This window comes from Epinephelus moara, chromosome 10 (assembly GCF_006386435.1).
Source record: "Epinephelus moara isolate mb chromosome 10, YSFRI_EMoa_1.0, whole genome shotgun sequence".
Taxonomy (NCBI): Eukaryota; Metazoa; Chordata; class Actinopteri; order Perciformes; family Serranidae; genus Epinephelus; species Epinephelus moara.
Genome location: NC_065515.1, coordinates 4,667,441 through 4,686,229, shown reverse-complemented (window position 1 = coordinate 4,686,229; position 18,789 = coordinate 4,667,441). Strand labels below are relative to the sequence as shown.

Sequence of the window (18,789 nt, the reverse complement as noted above, 5' to 3'; positions counted from 1 at the left end):
CCGCTGTATGCACGGACAGCGCCGGTTGACAAAACACGCTCCCCCAGATGCTCCACAGTGTGTCTCACTTCCATGGTGACGAATCCAAACCGGAGATCATCGGCGCTCTTTTCAAACCTCTTTACCGCGGAAACATGTTAATTCAAGAGTTGTTCATTAACAAACATTAACGAAGAACAAAATGTAACGCTACAAAGAACGTAGTGCAAGTTATTGGCCAAAGAGACACACTTATGTCGGTTACGTAGAGAAGCAATTTGACGTTAGTAAGCTAGCTGTCAGGAGAGCAGTGTCCGTCCAAGCTCGGTAAGTTGAGACAAACCACCTGAGATTTAACGCTAGCTAGCTTATTGGTAACCAAACAGTAACTTTAATGGCTGATGCTAATTGTTATCGCTAAAGCTAGCTCAGTAGCTAACCACACATGATGCTAATGTTGAGTTATTAGCGTGTAAGCTAGCTACGTGACGTTAGCCAACATTGAAACTGGCTAACATGGTTAGCAAGCACAACAGTTAGCATGTCGACGTTGTTTATTTCACGTTATTATAAATACCGTCTGTGTGTAGCTGTCTTACTAACTTATCCAATGTGTTTGCGTCATGGTTTTAGCCATGAACAACAGCGCAGAAAGGAAATATGTCAATTTGAGGAAGCGTCTGGATCAGCTGGGCTACCGACACCCACTGGGTATAGAGTCACTGCCACTAGTGGAGAAACTATTCAGGTGAAGCTTTTATCCTCACAGCACCTGCTCCCCTTCATCCCTTAATGTCAGCCAGTCTATAACAGTTCATGAGCTGTACAGACGTGTCTTCCCCTGTGTTACAGTGACCTGGTGCACACTACAGAAAGCCTGCGCAATGCCAAACTGTCGGCAGGTAAAACTGAGAAGGAGAGTCGCAACTTTGATGCTCTCCTGGAGCCCTACAGGGCGGAGAATGCCCGGGTGGTGAGGGAGAACAATGAGCTGCACCTCGAGCTCCTCAAGCTGAAGGAGGAGAAGGACCGTGTCAGCAGGGGTAAGCTGTGATCACCTGTTGCTCCCCTTCTCAGTAGACAAGGCAAGGCAGCTTTAATTGTATAGCACATTTCATACACAAGGGCACTTCAAAGTCCTTTACAGAGCAATGAAATATAAAACGTAATAAAGGATACAGAAAATAGTTAAGAGGAAAAAGACATAAAAGGTAAAATTAATTACTAAATGATTTACAATTCAAAACAATAGATAAATCATTAAAAATAGCACAAGTGCAGACAAGAGGTGCAAAGATAAAAAGATTATTTAGAATTATTGTAAAGGTAAGGTTGTAGTCTACATGGTGGAGTAGGCAGTGTAAAAGAGGAGTGTTTTTAGATTTGACTTAAAAGTTGTCGAGTCGTCTAACATCATCTGAGAGGTTATTCCAGGTTTGTGCTGCATGATAACACAACGCTTCACTATGCTTTATTCTGACTCTTGGCATGGTCAGTAATGCGGCCCCAGATGTCCTCAGGGTCCTAGAAGGTTCATATGTCACAAGCATGTCAGATATATACATTATTTGGGCACTGAGCCACAGAAAGATTTATACGCAAGCAGCAAAAGTGTTGAAACCAATTCTCTTAGTCACAGATGACCAGTGTAAGGATTTTAGAGCTGGAGTAATGTGGTCATATTTCCTAGTTTTTGTCAGGACCCTAGCAGCAGCATTCTGAATAATCTGAAGCCCTACAAACAGACCATTGCAGTAATCTGATCTACTGGGAATAAAGGCGTGGGTGATCCTTTCAAGGTCTCACTTTGACATTATTCCTCTGACTTTTGCAATGTTTTTTAAATGGTAGTAGGCAATCTGAAACATGTTCCCACATCCTTAATGAGTACACACACACACACACACACACACACACACACACACACAACTGGCTTGATAACTTGTCTTGTTTCAGAGCTGAAGACCCAAATCAGGAAGTTGGACCATGAGACATCTGACCTGAAGTTTTTAAATAATCAGTATGTGCACAAAGTTCGCTGCTTGGAGAAGGATAGCAAGGCGAAAGCTGAGCGCATCCAACAGCTGCAGGAGAAGAACATGCAAGCTGTGGTGCAGACACCAGGTAATGCCAGGGGTCTCGATGACAACACATTGATGTGACTTTCGTAAATGCTGGTATCTTTTAAAGAGCAACCAAAAATCACATGTTAACCATAACTGAAGAATTGGATCCTCCTTTCCCCTCTCACACACTCACAGGTGGAAAGAAGCGTAGCATCCCTTTCAGACGACAGAGGATGCAGATCGACGAGCTCATACCTTCCTCCTGTACAACAGCCTATCCTGTGTCGCAGCCTGATGATCCGTATATCGCTGACCTGCTGCAGCTGGCAGATGGAAGGTTTGTTTTCTTAGCAACAACTTGATGGGTGTGTTAATTATTGATCTGTATTATTGCTACTGCTTCAACTACTGTTTAACTCGCTGTAATTATTATTTGTAGAATTCATGAGCTTCAGGAAGACATCATAAAGGTCAAACTAGACCTGGAAAATGCTCAAGAATGTATACAACACATAAATACACAGGTAAGACTAGAAGCATTTAATGCTGTGACATGTCAAATGCTGTTAAAGAAGTGTTGAGATGCTACTTTATTTTGTAAATACTTCTAGGTGGAGGAGAGGGACAGAGAGATTGAGCGTTTGAATCGTGCTCTTCAAGGAGGACGACCTTATGACGTAATTTCCCTCGAGGCTCAGCACGTCAGCAACGAGAAACTGATCGCCCATCTTAACCTTCAGGCAAGTGTTGCTAACACATAGGATATTTTCCCTGACGTAAAAATGCATATTGAATATTTATTGGAAATGAAGTGGTCTGCTGGGTTGCTTGTACCCACCCTCCTGTGTGTTGACCCTGAGTGGCTGCTTTGTGTTGTACAGATTGAATATCTACAGGAGAACAACAGGGTGCTGGAGCAGAAGGTAGAGGCGCTGCAGCAGAAGAAGGAGGACGCCTCCACTGAAGTGGCCAATCTGTCATTAAAGAACCTGGAACTGTGTGAAGAGCTGACACACATAGATGACCTCGCAAAGCGGATGGAGATGGACAAGGAGCACGTGTTGGAAACTGCTGACATGGAACTGCAAGAAACTAAAGTAAGACGATGAGAAAGCAGGAAGAAAGACAAAATTAAAATGTCAACATTTTGCCTACGCTCAGATGGCAGATTCGTTTCTCTAATCAGATCTTGAAGACAGACTGTCAGCACTGTTTTTGCAAGTAATCAGATCGGATTTGTGTGTCCAGACATCACCAGCCTATTGGCATGGGTTGCTGCGGTAACAACGTAGGTGTCAGTAACTACGTAGCAACGCAGGTGATGTAGCTTTCCAAAGCAGAAGCATGAGAAATGGAAATTTTGTATCTGTCAACTGACTGTTGTTTCTTATGTTGTCCTCTTTAGCGCCCTGCTAGTAGCAGCTTAGCACCTCCATCACTCTGAATTTGACGTTGTCATCATGGGTTGTGTTCAAAAACACTTTGGAATCCGATTTGAGCGTCTAGACTGAGACACATCTGTAGAAATCTGATAGGAATCACATCTTAAACCACCACCAAATGTGATTTTTGCAAACATTTTTTTTGGCTAATCTGCAGTCCAGGTTTCCTAAAACTAATCTGAATACTATCTAGATATGCTGAAACAATGGATTTGGGCTGGTGTCTGAACAAGGACTTTCATTCTGTTTGTAAAATCCATTTACAAACTGTCAGTACGTTTACATGCACACGGTTGTCGAGCTAAGCTCATAGCTCGGCTAATCAGTCAAGTTGGACTTCTCTCCTTGTCTGAGTATACGTGCAGAAGCGAAAGTCACATTTCTGACCAAGCACATCTGACTCCACCTCGATAGGCGGCGCTGTGTCCTTTTTAATTTAGTGCATATTGAACTAGTTCCGGATATTGTACAGAAACTTTTTAAAATAAATCTGCGTTTCGCGTTTTCCTGCCATCCATAAACTTCAAAATGTTTAGCTCCTTTAGCTTTTGGAGCATGAATGTAGTTTCCTTGTCTGTCCAGAAGTGTGACTTCTGCTTCTCGGTCGCCATGATGTTTGTTAGTTTGTTTTTCCGGGAGTTACTGCACTGCTGCTACATCATCATCTTCTTCTTCTGGGTGTTAGACCGCGAAAGAAACAGCGAGTCTTACTCCAGTCAGACTAAGTGGATACATCCAGTAATAGTTCGATTTTCCATCAAATTATCTAGGTGTGTTAGTGGAGCTACGGATAGTCCAATTTCAGTCGGACTAAGCTGTTTACGTGCATTTAAAAATCCGGTTTCAGTCGGACTAGGCCAATAATTTGATTTTCTCAAGCTGCATGTGTGTAAGATAAAGTGTGAACTGGTACAGTAAAAACAAACCTCAAATCTTTTCTTTCAACAGAAAGAAATTCAAAGGCAACATAAAATCATCGAAGACTTGGAAGATATTATCACAAAACTAAGAAGGGTATGTACAGTACAGTAGTGTCCTTCATTGGAATACTACTGAATTTTAGTATATAACTGAGATTCTTCAGTGACCATAAACTGTTGTATTTTGCCAAAAATCTGCCTTGTGCTGTTACACAAGCTAAAAACAAAGTCTGTCGTAAATGATTGAATTCAGGAGCAGTCAGAAGGTGACTTTGAAAAAGACCGACTCAGAGACCAGCTGGTGGAGTTCAAAGAGCAGAATGAGAAAATGGAGGGACTGGTGAATTTCCTGGAGGAGGAGAAAATCAGGCTGCAGGACAAAATCGAGAAAATGATGGCAGCTGGTAAGCAACTCTTAAAACAGATTCTTACAGCAGCTTTACATTGTTGATGTTAGTGTCTTACTGACATGCTGCTGTGTCCTAGACAAAGACCTGGTGCTGGAGTTGGAGGCCATGAGAGCTAAATATGGTGTTTGTGGAAGAGAACGCTCCCCGTCGCGGCTGGATGCGTTTGTCAAGAGTCTGGAGGAGGAGAGGGATTTCTATCGCCGAGAGGCCGAGCGTTACAAAAGAACCAGAGGGGCAGGCAGTCAGGATGTAAGCCCCAGTCGTAGCCCAAGCAGGGGCAGAAGTCCTTGGTCCAAAAGGGTAAGACACCATAAAATAAAACATGGTGATCCTCGTAAAACTGAAGCAAAAAGCACATAATGGCCTCACATTTTCAGGGAGGTGTTTCAGAGACAGAACTTCTTCGTTTAGTACAAGAAAGAGACGAGCTGAAGGCTGCTCTGCTGGACTTTGAGAAGCACATGGAGGACATCCAGAGCAACGTGAGGGGCCTCAGCTCTGAGAGAGACCATTTTAAAACGCTGTTTAAACAAGTGAGTGAGAGAAACGTTACTTCACACAGCACGTGGAAACTTCTTATTTTACTCTGTTAAGCACCAAATGTTTTCGTTCACTCAGACTCAAGAGGACTTGAAGCTGGCCCGTAGCACAGATGTGTCAGCTGACCTCTTGAAACTGAGGGAGGAGATCAAACAGGCAGAAATCAGAATCCAGCAGATGACCGCTGAAAGAGACACGCTGATGGAGAGATTAAAGGTTAGTCCCAGAGTGATGTCTGCCATGGTGTACAACATTATGGTCCACAGATGAAATGCTATTCCTCCCCACGTGCAAATCTTTAATATATCCATCATCTTGAATATTTCATTTGCTAGAATCTAGAGCTGCAACATTTAGCCTATAAAAATATTTCAATTGACATAAAGTCCATCAGCAACAATTCTAACAATTGATCCAACATTTCAGTCATTTTGAGCAAACATTTAACACCAATATTTGCTGCTTTTCTTAGTTTTCTGTTACAGGAAACTGAATATCTTTGGATTTTAGACAGTTGGACAAAACAAGACATTTGAATATGTCATCTTGGCAATTTGTCAGTATTTTGTACATTTATTCTGACATTTATATGAGTAACCAATTAATTGAAAGCATAATCTGCAGATTATTTGAAAATACAAAAAATCATTTGTTGCAGCTCTACTTAAATCTGTTCCTCGTTCAGCTCAGCACAAAAACCACACTGGCACATTGTAAACTCCTTTTATAACTTGGAATGCGCTGAGCCGAACACACAAATATTTAAACTTCTTGCAGGTTGCCCAGACTTCAGCTCTCACAGACCGACAGGGAGAAGAGAGGAGGATTCTTGACCTGGAGAATGTCGTTAAGAGTGTAAGCCTGGTGGATGTTTAATAAATCTGCTCAAACATTGTCCCCACGCCAAGTACTCATGATGTCTAAAAATGCCTGAAAAGTCAAAAGGTCACTACTATAACTTTGGTCCTGATTGGGTTTGTGTCGCTGTGTCTGTTTTGGGGTGTAGTTGGAGCGGGAGAGACTGGACCTGCGGTCACAGGTTGTTCTTCTGAAGGAGAACAGGGAGGCTGCTGAGGAGGAGCTGAAGGTTCGGTCCGCTGTTCTGGTCCAGAACGCAGAGGAGGTTTCTCAGCAGAGGGCCGAGGCTAACGCTCTGAGGTCTGTGTCGGAAAAATGTAGAAATTGAATCATATGACTATGATACAGTGATATGTAATGTATATCTGCAGTATCAACTTAACACTGCCGAGGTTCTGACCCCATTATTCTACTTCCAGGAGGTGTGTTAAATGCATATTGTGAGCTGAAAATGATCAGTGGTTGTCTCTGTCTGTAGGCTGCTACAGGAGCAGATGGAGCAGTCACTGTCTGATACCCAGCACAGGCTGTCTGTGAAAGTGAATGAGCTGCATGCTGCCCATGAGCAGATTGAGAAACTGGAGGAGACAATAGGTAAATATTTGTGGATTTTATGAGGTGCAGGATGGACTGCCACAGTTGGTGCTGTATTGTTGTAATGCTCTCTCCCTCTCTGGCTGCTCGGCCGTTTGCTTGATTTTTTATTTATTTATTTGTGTTTTGTTTTGTGCGACAGGGGAGCTGAGTCAGCGAGGCTCCAAGCACAAGGAGGAAGTGTCTGTTCTTCAGAAGTCCATCTCTGCTTTGGACAGAGAGAAAGATGCTCTGCAGGATGAGGTGGATCAGAAGACTGAAAAACTGGTTGTTCTCCAGGACGAGCTGTCGAAAAAGGTAGCTACGAGACAACAAGTATAGACTCACTTTATTTTTCCAAGTCTGCTTAAAACAATACTCACATGCCCATATGTACCATGAAAGAGTTACTGGTCCCTGTAATCATTCCACCTGTTCATACTGGCATTGAAAATGTCTCATCCAGTTTACAGTAGGTGAGGAAAAAACCCACAGTCCTCTTTCTGTGTTTTAACCACAGTGAATATGTTTGGTGGAAATGGGGCTTTAACTGGCTCTAACCTGGGAAGAAACCCACTTGATTTGACTAATTCCGACTGCTGAAGCCTCAAATTAACATCCAATAAACTTAAATACATGTTTGTATGGAATCAGGACTCTGGATTTTGTCCCCCATCAATTCCACTGGAATCACTTTAGCAAGGGATCTCTTCACACCCAGGGATCATGAGTTGTGCTGGATGAGTACTACTAATGAAGCTTAATTATGTGGTATAAACACAGGAACAGACCCTTGAAGATGTGCGACTCACAGTCACAAACATGGACAACTCATTAGCGTGAGTATTGTGCTCTCAAAGTTCTGTGTTGGTTTTTAAAGCAACTAAATGAGACTGAGAGTCATACCTCCCCCTCAATAAGCTGATTTCTTAATATGTGATCCTGGCAGTCAGCTGCAGGGGGCGTTAAACAGCCGCGAGAGGGAGATCGCCAGCCTGAGGAGGCAGCTGGATGCCTGTCAGGAGGAGCTGGCAGGACTCAGGAGAGGCAAGGAAATCACAATCAGAGAGAACAGGAGGCTGCAAGATGACCTGGCTACAATGACCAGAGAGAACCAAGTATGTTATGAACAGCACTGTTTTTAGTCTGTGGTTGTTTCCTCTGTGTCACAGATGAAGAAAAGATGGAAACTAAGACAAAATAACAGCAGCTCCTGTTGTGTTTGTGCAGGCTGTACATGTGGAGATGGAGGAGGCGTTGCACGAGAAGGATGAGCTGAAGTTGAGGGTCCACTCGTACATTTCTGAAGTGTCCAGAATAGAGAAGCTGATGGCCACAAAGGCAAGACAAACCTCTCTACTTCTATAGTTGTTTAAGGCTCTGTATAGTAGATATTGCCATCCTTTACACTGTGTGCTGTCAGCCAGTTGACTACTGTGTTGACCCACAGGAGCAGGAGAACAGGGACTTGCTGGAGCGTTTCAGGATGGCTCACTCTGAGGTGGAGGAGCGGGAGCAGAAGTTGCAGCAGGCTGAAGGCCTCAATAACTCCATCCGCCTGGAGCTGCTCTCTTCAGACACTGAACGCAGGCACCTCCGTGACACTGTCGGCCACCAGGAGAGAGAAATCCAACAAGTAAGACACGGGATGGAAGCTGCTGATGCACCCACATGGTGGGCAAGTGTATGTGGAAGTCGTATGTTACAATGTGAGATTACACTGGACAGTTCAACATTCAGTTCCTATATATACACCATCACGTGATGAATGTACCTTTCCCCTCCACTGTTTCCCAAGCACGCACAGGCCCTGCAGGCTTATGAGGCCCAAGTATCGTCACTGGTTCGAGGGATGTCCCGATTAGAAGAGGAGCTACGCAAAACACAGGAGGAGAAGGCCGCACTCCTCTCGGATCTGGCATCCGTCAGGGAGCTGTGTGTCAAACTGGACTCTGGCAAGGAGCTCGCTGCACGTCAGCTCACCTCCAGGAGCATGGATCTAGAGAGGGTGGGGCCTGCTAACTTTGCTCTGAGCTGGTTCCATCCAACTGGAGGTTATACATGTAAATGATCAACAACATTTATTTATGCTTTCTGTAAATAGAATGTGCATGTTTTGTAGGTTACCGGAGAACTGGAGGATGTTCAGTCAGAGGCAGAGCTACTGAAGAAACAACTTGCCAGTGAGAGGCTGACTGTCCGTAACCTTGAGACCCTTCTCTCCACCAATCGGCACAAGGAGTTCCAAACCCACCTGACAGCCAGCGAGAGGGAGTCGGAGCTGAAGGTCCTACGTGATAGGCTGACTCTGGCTGACAGCAAAACGTAAATAAATCCAATTCAGTATTCTGACTTAAACTGTAAGACTTGGATACATGCCTTTTCGTTCAAACAGCTGATTCTGATATGTTTGCATGTGTGTTAATACACTCAGCGCGGAGCATGCCAGGGAGGTGTCCCAGCTCCGCGGCAAAGTGTCTCAGCTGCAGACGGAGATGGACGTTCTGAAAAGACAGTTGACGACTGAACGCTTTGAACGGTGAGCTGAACAAGTGTCAGTCTTCACACTGACGTTGACTTTACAACTCTTAACTCAGCACAGAAATCAAGTCTGACACAAATTAGATCTGTCAGCATATCAAAAGGTATTTTGTGTTAAGCTGTGTGATTAAAATTCAACTAATATCAATATGTAATTATATTATTATTATAGCTGATGCAACAATAGTGTTCACAAACTAAATTATTTTCGTATTGAGTTTTAGTAGGCTGAAAAAAACCTTCATCACTTTTGATCTTTAAAGTAGATCATCAGGATGGAGAAACATGACTGGAAATGTCCTCTTGCAGCTTGAAACAAACGAATTCTTCATACAAGCTTTGGTGAAAATAAAAATGCTTTACTTCTTTTAGAGTATCTAGAAATTCAGGGCTGCGACCTAAAGATTATTTTTATTTTCAGTTAACCTGCCAATTATTTTCTCACCTTATCGGAGCCCAAGGTGATGATATTGTTGTGTCTGACCAACAGACCAAAACCCAAAAATATTCAACTACAAATATCGGATCCTTGAAAAGTCTTAAAGGACACTGAATTCAATAATGTAAATATGAGATCTTAATTGGTGTAGCGACTACTATCAGTGAAAAAGCAGCTAAGAGGCTGTGACTCGTTGAAAAACAACTGGATAACTAAAGCAAAATGAGATGAAAGAAAATATTATGGTATGTGGTTACGGTCAACAGAAAATAACGGTGCCAAACACTCACCCTCTTCGTCTAAAAAGCTGCGATGCCAGTGAATGACGAGTAAAATAATGTGAAACCACACCCACACCTGTGCCAGTTACTACCGGAAGTAAAAGTGACCAAAAGAAGTGAAAAATCAATATATACCTGTGCATATATTACCAATATAAATTAGCAATGTATAGACTCATACAGAAGTAATCAATCAATCATCACTTATGACCCACTCTCAGTGTGAGGTGGAGACTCTGCCCTCTGCTTGTACTGTCCTATTTTCTTCATCTTCTCTGTGTTCGGGATGCCTGTACAATGCTCATGTAAAGTTGGGCTGCTATTAAAGTTTGTGACCAGGTGCCACACCGTAAGCAGCAGCAGCATCCAAGAGACACAGCGCCAAAAAAAAACACATGTATAGGGGCGACCTCTATCTCACCTGGTGGAGTGTGTGCCCGATATAGACTGAAGCCTTTGCAGTGGCACGGTTTCAGTTTCAACCTGTGGCGATTTTGCTGCATGTCATCCCTCCTCTCTCTTCCACCTTTCCTGTCTCTCTTGAGCTGTACGATCAATAAAGGGAAGATGCCCTAAAATCTTTTTTAAAAAATGCTGGGGTTGGCTTTTACCGTCACTTTTGCTGGCAAGCGTAAAGATGTAGAGCCCTGATATAGATATAACACATACATGAGACAACCTCCCCCTGCAAATATTCAGGTGAGAGGCTAGAATCAATGACTTCTGACATTTTTGCTTAAAAAATGACTCAAACGACTTTATTATCAAAAGTGTTGAAGCAATTTACAAGTATGTACTTACAACTTTGATACATGTTGTAGTTACAGAGATGTAACGACACACTGGAGGCACAAACAATACATTTTGTGATTGTCTAATTGTCTCTCTGTCCTCAGTGAAAGGGCAGTCCAGGAGATGCGCAGACAGGGTGTGTCCTTCTCGTCCTTGCAGAGTTCGTCGTCCCTCTCCGCCAGTCCTCATCACACGTCCCCAGAGCGCTCCATCCTCCGCACCCTTAACCGCTCCACTGACAAGTCAGCAGACAAGTAAGGCTTTGGACGTGAATGTGATACAGCTGTTTTAGAGCTCAATGTTTTTGGTTTAGATTTTCAATTTGGGAATTTAGCTATTTAGTTTTTAATATTAAACAGGAAGCACAGTTTTTGGGTAAAAATAAAAAATGATGAGCTGTAACTATTTTTAAAATCCTTTCTCTTTCTCTTTTCAGAAGCGTGAGCTTCAAGGATTAACGACTAGAGAGGCAGACAAAATGAAGGATCTGATGAGTGAGTCAGAAACCACTAGAAGCTTGTGCTTGGACATGAGTTGTTAAGGTGACAAGTCTTGGCATTAATTAGCCTCAAGCAACTTTATGTACGAGCTCAGCCTGAGGCACCCAGGATGAAATCATGCCACGACTTAAACTAATGACTGTGCTAACATTTACTGTGATTTGTTTCCATTCAAATATCCATCTTCTCATTGACTCCTCTTGCATATCTGGATGCAAAGTGTCCTCTCCGTCAGTACGTTTCAGTCATTGATAAAATTAGGATTCAGCTTCGAGAATGAGTCAGTGCTTCTAAAATGAATTTTGTACTTAACGACTTTAACCTCATAAATGTAGCAAGAGCAGTATTAGTTCGACCCTGTGGTTACATGTGTTGTGCTTAATATTCTTGTTTTTTTTTCAATGATGTTTAAATTATTAAATTATTCATAAAATAAAGCAATACAAAATAACAGAAATTGCTGTGATGTACATCACAAAACTTCAACTTTTGTTTTATTACGAGCTAAATAGTCCATGGTTATAGGAAAGAAAAAGGGAGCCGGATGGGGAGGAGAGGCTGCGACATAAAAACAAAGAGACACAAGCTTGATTTAAATCCCACAAACCTGTGAGTTTGTGTTTTAGCCTGCTAAACCACTGAATGCCCACAGAAACTATTGACCCTTAAACCATCTCCACTATGTACATGAAGAAACAAGCAAAATACAAAGTTTGGTCTTGCAACCGTTTTTACATTTCCATCAATATATACTGAATTGGTTCATTTACTGTAACAGTGCATGAAAGGAACATGTTGAAATTGGACAGTGATTTACATTTTTGTCTTTGTCTTCAGCTGATTCCAAGCTTTAGTGGTTTTGAAGTCTGCACCTCTTCCTATAATCAGCATTTTTTGATGGCATTCCAACATCTCAAGTAACAATGTGTAACAGCTATCAAAATACTGTTTGTTCCCTAGGGATAAAAATAGTAAAAAAAAAAAAAAGATCTCTATCAAAAATAATCTAAAAACTATAAAACATTGCACATTTAATGTCGGCAGTGCTCAGTGGTTGTGTTGGGGAGAGGATAAGTGAAGAGGGAGAAGTCTAAAATGTACTTGGGCAGGAGTTCCCTCAGTAGCTTCTGTGGCAAGGTGCACAGATAATAGTGCAGTGTCTCTGTGGTGACCGGCTTGTACCACGTTTGCCTCTCTGGGAAGCGCACATGAGGAGGCGCTCCAATGCGCTGGAGCACAAACTCCGAATCACTTTCAAGGTGCTCATAGGAGCCGATGAAGTCGTAGGACACAGCGCAGGGTTGGCACAAGTTGTACATCGGCATCCAGTGCTCATTCATGCGCTCCACATCCTCATCCAGCAAGTAATGGATGAACTCTGCAAATGTCACGTCATCTCCCGTTACAGCTGACTCCTTAGCGTGGCCTTTTCTGTACCGCTTTATGATCTCTACCCCGTATTTTTTCTGGTAGGACTCAATCTCTCCAAACTTGTTCCTGTACGCAGAAAGCAGGCGCTCCATGGGCTCCCGCACAAACATGAACTTGTAGTAGTGCTTGAGGCGGTAGCGGATCTCATCTGGTTTAAGAGAGGACAAAAACAGCAGGTCGCTGCGGTGGTCCATCTTGATGTTGACGTCCACGCTCTCCAGAGCTCCGTTCAGAACCTTCAGAACCCTCTTCCAGTTGGAGCAGGCCACCTTGGGGACGTAGCAGTAGAGGAAGTGGTACTGGTCATTCACCAGGATGTGCTGCAGCAGCGTCTTCCTCTGCACAGGGCTCAGGGACCAAATGCTGTGGGGCATGTTCTTCTGGCTGCACATGGTCCTGATGGTGCGGTTACGGATCTCCTGGAGGATCTAAATGTGAACACAAACCAGTGACTTTAGGGAGCGTTACACCAATAAGTTTACTAGTCACAGCTCCTATTACTCAGCCTGTGGAATCAGCTGTATATGGTCAAGTCTGGGAAAATCACCCTCACACAGTTATCTCTTTGAGATTTGAAAATGTTTTAACAGACAGACTGCATACAAGCTGGAGGTGTGGAGTTTGAAAGATATGAGTACTGATGAAAAGACTATAGCCCCTTTACCCTGGCTGTTCAAGGCAGGACTAGCATGCCATTTTGCCACCTCGCTGTTGTGTATAAAAGATACAGTCGCAGAATGGGGGGACTGAGTTGTCTCCCCTTTAACCCCAGAGGTAGCAACAGCCCTGAATTGGCATCTGTGTTAAAGGGGCAGCCGGCAGGACAGGACTGTGCACGGGAGAGGTGTGACGTTGTGATGACGTGTTAATGTGTGCGATCCAATGTGGGAAATTTACAAAGCAGTTAGCAGCAGTTAGCGGCTAACTCGAAGAAGAACGGTGGCCAAAAATGTCTGTAAAGGCCTGTGTGCACAGTGTTTTTCTTCAGCAGAAAGGCAGTGGCAGGGCGCTGGGAAGTGCTTCATCAAAAAACACACCCAGTGCTTTTTTAATGATGTGCTCTGTATGGGTATGTTTCTATGACAACAATATCTTGACACTGATGTTAGCTAGTTAGCTAATGCATCGCTACATTAACAGAGGGTTGACTACACAGTCAACATCAAGCTTACAAAGTGAACAGTGATAAAAGCACAACACTCACTAGCAACATCCAGTGTCTGCCAGGTGATCTGCTCCCAAAAATGAGCTTTTCTATCTTTGCTGTGATAGCAGACAGTAGCCTAGCTAAAGAAGCAGCAGTGACGTCACCGGCACCTTTCTGAAAAGTTCAGAGATATTCATCTTAAAGCGCATGGAGCTGCCACACAGAAGAGGCAGAGCGCTCTCTCCTCATTGGGAACAACTGAAGAAAGATGCTGTCTCTGAGAAAAAAACACAACTGGGTGATGGAGCTCCTTAACAGGAATGGTAAATAATTAGCATTGCCATGTTATTCCATTGTTGTTGTAAACGAGTGTTTGTTACTGTTGCTCAAATTGGGCAGATTTAACGAGTGTTTGTTACTGTTGCTCAAATTGGGCAGATTTGTCGCCACATCAAACTACAAACATTATTAATCATAAATAAACACGTTTCAACCATAAAATGTGATCAGGTTTTGGATCTTGTCCACTTTTGTGTCAGGATCTGCTGCAGACTGACTTGGCAGAGATGGCTGCCATCTTGTTGTTACATGGATTACTGTATTGTGCTCTTACTACCACTAGATGGCACAAACAAGTGTCCACGAGCAAGGACAACAGGTCTGAGTTAAGCAGAATGAAGTATAGCCCAAAATGTGATGTCCTCATATGAGGACACAGGGTCTCAGGAGGCTACAGTGACATCTCTGTGTACAAAAGGCTTCTCAAGTTGCATGATGGAACTGAAAGTCAGGATATCTCAGCCTCTGCTGATTCTTTTTTTGTTCCTTATTAAAATGATATGTGGAGTTCCCCAGCATTATGAAAGTCCAACACTAAAACCACTAAGTGCCCCTTTAAAGTGAGCAGATGCTTGGGAAATGGCAAGAGTTACTTAAAAAATAAAAACGACATGCACACTTTTAATCTGGGATTACATCTGACCAGCTATATACCATTTGATCCCATTATAAAGATCACAAATTTAAGATTACAAAACGCACATAGGAGGGTTTTAATGAACACAGTAACAAACCACTACGTTTTAAAAATAGTTTGTGGTTTTCCCTTTGATGACCAAGTGAAAGTGGCTCATGACCCACTGCATACAGCACTAATGAAACGACTGTAAAATCCTTAAATCCCTCAGTTTCTGACAGATCTTATAATGTTGTGAAATAATAACTCACACAGTCACGAGACAAATCAAAATCGCCGCTGGCTGCACCGGAACAATTCACTACTGGTAAACTTCCCCAGAACTTCCCGGTGTATTAACATGACTGTACCTGGGAGTCCACGTCCACAGCACCCGGACTGTGCTTCCCAACTTGCCGCATGAAGTCCAGCCGCTTGAGGCTCCCCCGGGGTGGAGGCGTCTCCATGCTGTTCAGCATTCCTTTCTCTATCATGAGCAGCAGGCCTCCGGATGCTACGATCACCAGAAACGTTAGCACGGACGGCAGCACTGCGGAGCTGCGGCGGACGGAGCCCGGGATTACCGTGGTCCTAAAGTTTATAACGGAGCCACTGCGCGGTCCTCCAGTCCTCTTCATCCCGTAGTCCTGCCTGCGAGGAAGCATCATGTCTGCCCGGCTCGTCTGTCCAACACCTATTGTGTTCTTAAAGTTCACAGCTAACTAACGTTACTACGTAAGAAAAACCGTTGGTTACCTACCACGTACCATAGTTAACTTCAGAAGTAGGTGAAGTGGGCTGCTGTATATACAGCCGTTTCCGGTGTGACCTGTCAAAATAAAAGCACTTTGACGAACATGTTGGAAGCTCTTTCAATAAAACAAACAAGCAAGAAACATTAAGGCGACATCAGATAATTGATATGGACGCATCAAGTGTCTCTGCTCCACATACAGTGTATCTTCAACGTTAAGTTAACTAGATAGTAATTTAAAGAAGCACTTCCAGTTAAGATTTTCAAAATAAAATCCTCGCTGGTGCATTCAATGCATTGAACAACATTCTGAGTACTAGTGCATTCATTACACATGCTTTTGCCCAAATACCTTTAATGTAGGCAGATTCATTATCACAATACGCCAGAAACTAAAGATGACATCTTGTAATGTCTTGTTTTAAGCGACCAACAGTCCAAAACCCAAAGATATGTAATTTACATTGATATAATCAGAGAAGACTTATTATAGGAATAGGACTCATAGAAAGGAACTAAGTTATTTTGGGGGTTTGTTGCTTGACAGTTGACTCAAATGTTACAAAAATAGTTGCGACAGTGGTTCCTCAGGCTGTCTGAGGAATGTAGCACATTAATAAACATTTTATTTTGCCAAAATACCTTTAATGTTGGCATATTTCCTATCACAAAACAACAGAAACTAAAGGTGACATCTTGAAATGTCTTGTTTTAAGCAGCCAACTGTCCAAAACCCAAAGATATGTAGTTTACAGTGATATATTTATAGAAGACTTATAATCGGAATAGGAATTATAGAAGGGAACTGGGTTATTTTGGGGGTTTGTTGCTTGAAAACTGACTCCAGATGTTAAAAATAATAGTTGCAGCAGTGGTGGACTCAGGCTGTCTAAGGATTGTAGCGCATTAATAAACATTTCCTTTCGCCAAAAGACCTTAATGTAGGCATATTTGCAGCCAGAAAGGTTTTGGCCCATGTAAGTGAGCATTTTGTTTACAACAGGGTGATGTGTACAGACTTGTCCTCAGCACCGCCTTCTTGGGGATCCTGAAGTGCCCACATGCCAGCTGGGACATGTAGTTTTCTGGGTTTGCCTCAGTGTTTAGCCATAGCTCAGGGGACTCAGATTTCTGAGTGAGTATGGAGTAATTCATCATTTTAAGTCTGTAAAGACGTACTGTACAGGGAAGTAACTTTTTGTTTGACACAATCCAGTTGTCTTGAAATATCCGTCAGCGCCACATCACTTGACTCCTCTGCGAGTGGAGGAGCCGCAGCATGACTCTTTGCCTCATCTACCTATCCAGCTTTGCTTGGGTGTCTTGTATGTAATTTGCATGATCAGATAATTGATCAGTTTCTTCTCCAAAGGGCCGACATGAGGCCTGCACAACCTTTCACAAACAAAAAACAGACCTTTTTGTTTACCGCAAATACTTGTGAATACCTACTAGGCCTCTAACTATTGAAGTATCAATTCTAGAGCTTGGTTATAACACCTTTGCAGCATAGCTGGTGCCAGCTAATTTCATAAGCTGCATTTGTGGTTGTGTTGAGCCTGCTACTTGAGTTTATAAAGCCTATTACAACTTGGAAAAATGGCAGATTTGAAATTAAGCCTTGGCCAGTTGGTGTATCTACACCAGCAAGTAACGTGTTAGAAAAAATGGTCTAAATCTTGGCATCTGTAGAGTTGAAAGGGCTATTTTATGTTTTCGTGCCTGTAATTCAGGGCTAAAACGGGGTTAAAACATAAATCTTAGTTCATGCTTGAAGATTTAGCAGCTAAAATAAGCTTCCAGGTTTGGAGATTATCCTGCAAACACTGATGTTTGGAACACATTGTGTCAGTCCTTTTTATGCAGAAAACTTGAAATAATGATTTAATGCTTTGTTTTGATCAAAGTTTTATTAGGGAACTGCATATTTATCTGCAGCTACTGATTATACTTATATTAATTTTAAAACTGCAGATTATTTTCTCAGTTAACTGATTGATTGTTAGGTCTAAAATGTCGGAAATGTCAGAAAATGGGGTAACGCCTATCACAATACTCCAGAAACCAAAGGTGACATCTTAAAATGTCTTGTTTTGTGCGACCAACAGTCCAAAACCTGAAGATATTCAGTTTACAGTGGTATAAATTAAAGGAAAGCCTCACAAATTATAGGATGAAACTATCTTAATTTGGGCGTTTGTTGCTTGAAAATCAACTAAGAAGGTTAGAAAATAGTTGCCACAATGGTGGAGTCAGCATTTGGGGCATCCTATATGGCCCTGTATTGCATTTTCCCCACTACAAGGGCACCTAGAGAGCTCTGCATTGCATTTTCTCCATTAGAAGTGCACTGTATGGCACTTTATTGTATTTTCCCTACTATAAGGGCCCTCTAGAGAGCACTTCATCATGTTTTTTCCACTAGAAGGGCACCACAGAGGGCACTTAATCGTTTCTTACCCACCATAGGGATATCCAAGAGAGAATTCTCAACCCAACCTGAGCCTGACAAGTCCCGAAATGCCCGACGGGCTGCACTAATTGGCCAGGTTGGGTAGTGCTCAGGCTGTGGAGAAAAACATATATATTATAGACATAATATATTGATTGATTTAGGGAAGGGGGAGCAGCCAGGCTCTATGCTGGGCTCTTTGTTTTTCTTCCTATCTGGAGCAGGGAGCTTCTTTGGAGGGCCGATGATCCACCATGCTGGTTTATTTTCCACATGAGATGAAAAAATATATGTATACTTGATATTTATGTTTCCAAACTAAGATACCAAAGCATGCCTTTTTACAGTGCAGTGATCCGACTGTGGCTATAGGCTAATAATTGTTAATATAAACCTAAAAACACACTTGTATTGTGCTCTTTGGGGGTGTCAACATGTCAGCCATGGTCTGTGTGTGAAATAGAGAATATCATTGTTTCATCCTTTGGTCCGTTGGCATACAGCATCATCAGCTCAAACACTGTAGCTGTTGTAGATCTCACACACTACACAGACTGACAGAGACGCACAGTGATGGTGCACATGCACATTAGGTCACCACACTCTCCACACACACATCAGTAGGATTAACACCTTCGGGGAATACACTGTGTTTTGTTCCTCGGGGCGGTTACGGCGTTTCCATTCATCTCCTCGTTTCTGTAATTAC

General features: G+C 42.7%; 2 protein-coding genes across 2 annotated transcripts; one reads left to right on the top strand and one right to left on the bottom strand.

The window, feature by feature from the left end:
- Positions 1-62: 62 nt before the first annotated feature.
- On the top strand, positions 63-11,418 carry cep135 (centrosomal protein 135). Its single transcript, XM_050055083.1, has 26 exons — positions 63-306; positions 613-727; positions 832-1,022; positions 1,936-2,103; positions 2,241-2,382; positions 2,485-2,569; positions 2,657-2,785; positions 2,927-3,142; positions 4,436-4,501; positions 4,661-4,811; positions 4,894-5,117; positions 5,195-5,350; positions 5,436-5,573; positions 6,135-6,212; positions 6,364-6,515; positions 6,694-6,809; positions 6,952-7,106; positions 7,572-7,627; positions 7,738-7,906; positions 8,019-8,129; positions 8,239-8,424; positions 8,587-8,796; positions 8,911-9,113; positions 9,223-9,327; positions 10,946-11,095; positions 11,278-11,418. Exons 2-26 carry the CDS (start codon positions 615-617, stop codon positions 11,297-11,299), a joined length of 3,492 nt encoding a protein of 1,163 aa, XP_049911040.1. The 5' UTR covers positions 63-306; positions 613-614; the 3' UTR covers positions 11,300-11,418.
- A 950-nt stretch (positions 11,419-12,368) lies between these two features.
- Positions 12,369-15,682, bottom strand: chst14 (carbohydrate (N-acetylgalactosamine 4-0) sulfotransferase 14). Its single transcript, XM_050055084.1, has 2 exons — positions 15,246-15,682; positions 12,369-13,200 (listed from the first exon to the last, which is right to left on the bottom strand). The coding sequence occupies exons 1-2, from the start codon at positions 15,540-15,542 to the stop codon at positions 12,373-12,375; spliced, it is 1,125 nt and encodes a 374-aa protein (XP_049911041.1). The 5' UTR covers positions 15,543-15,682; the 3' UTR covers positions 12,369-12,372.
- Positions 15,683-18,789: the final 3,107 nt, after the last annotated feature.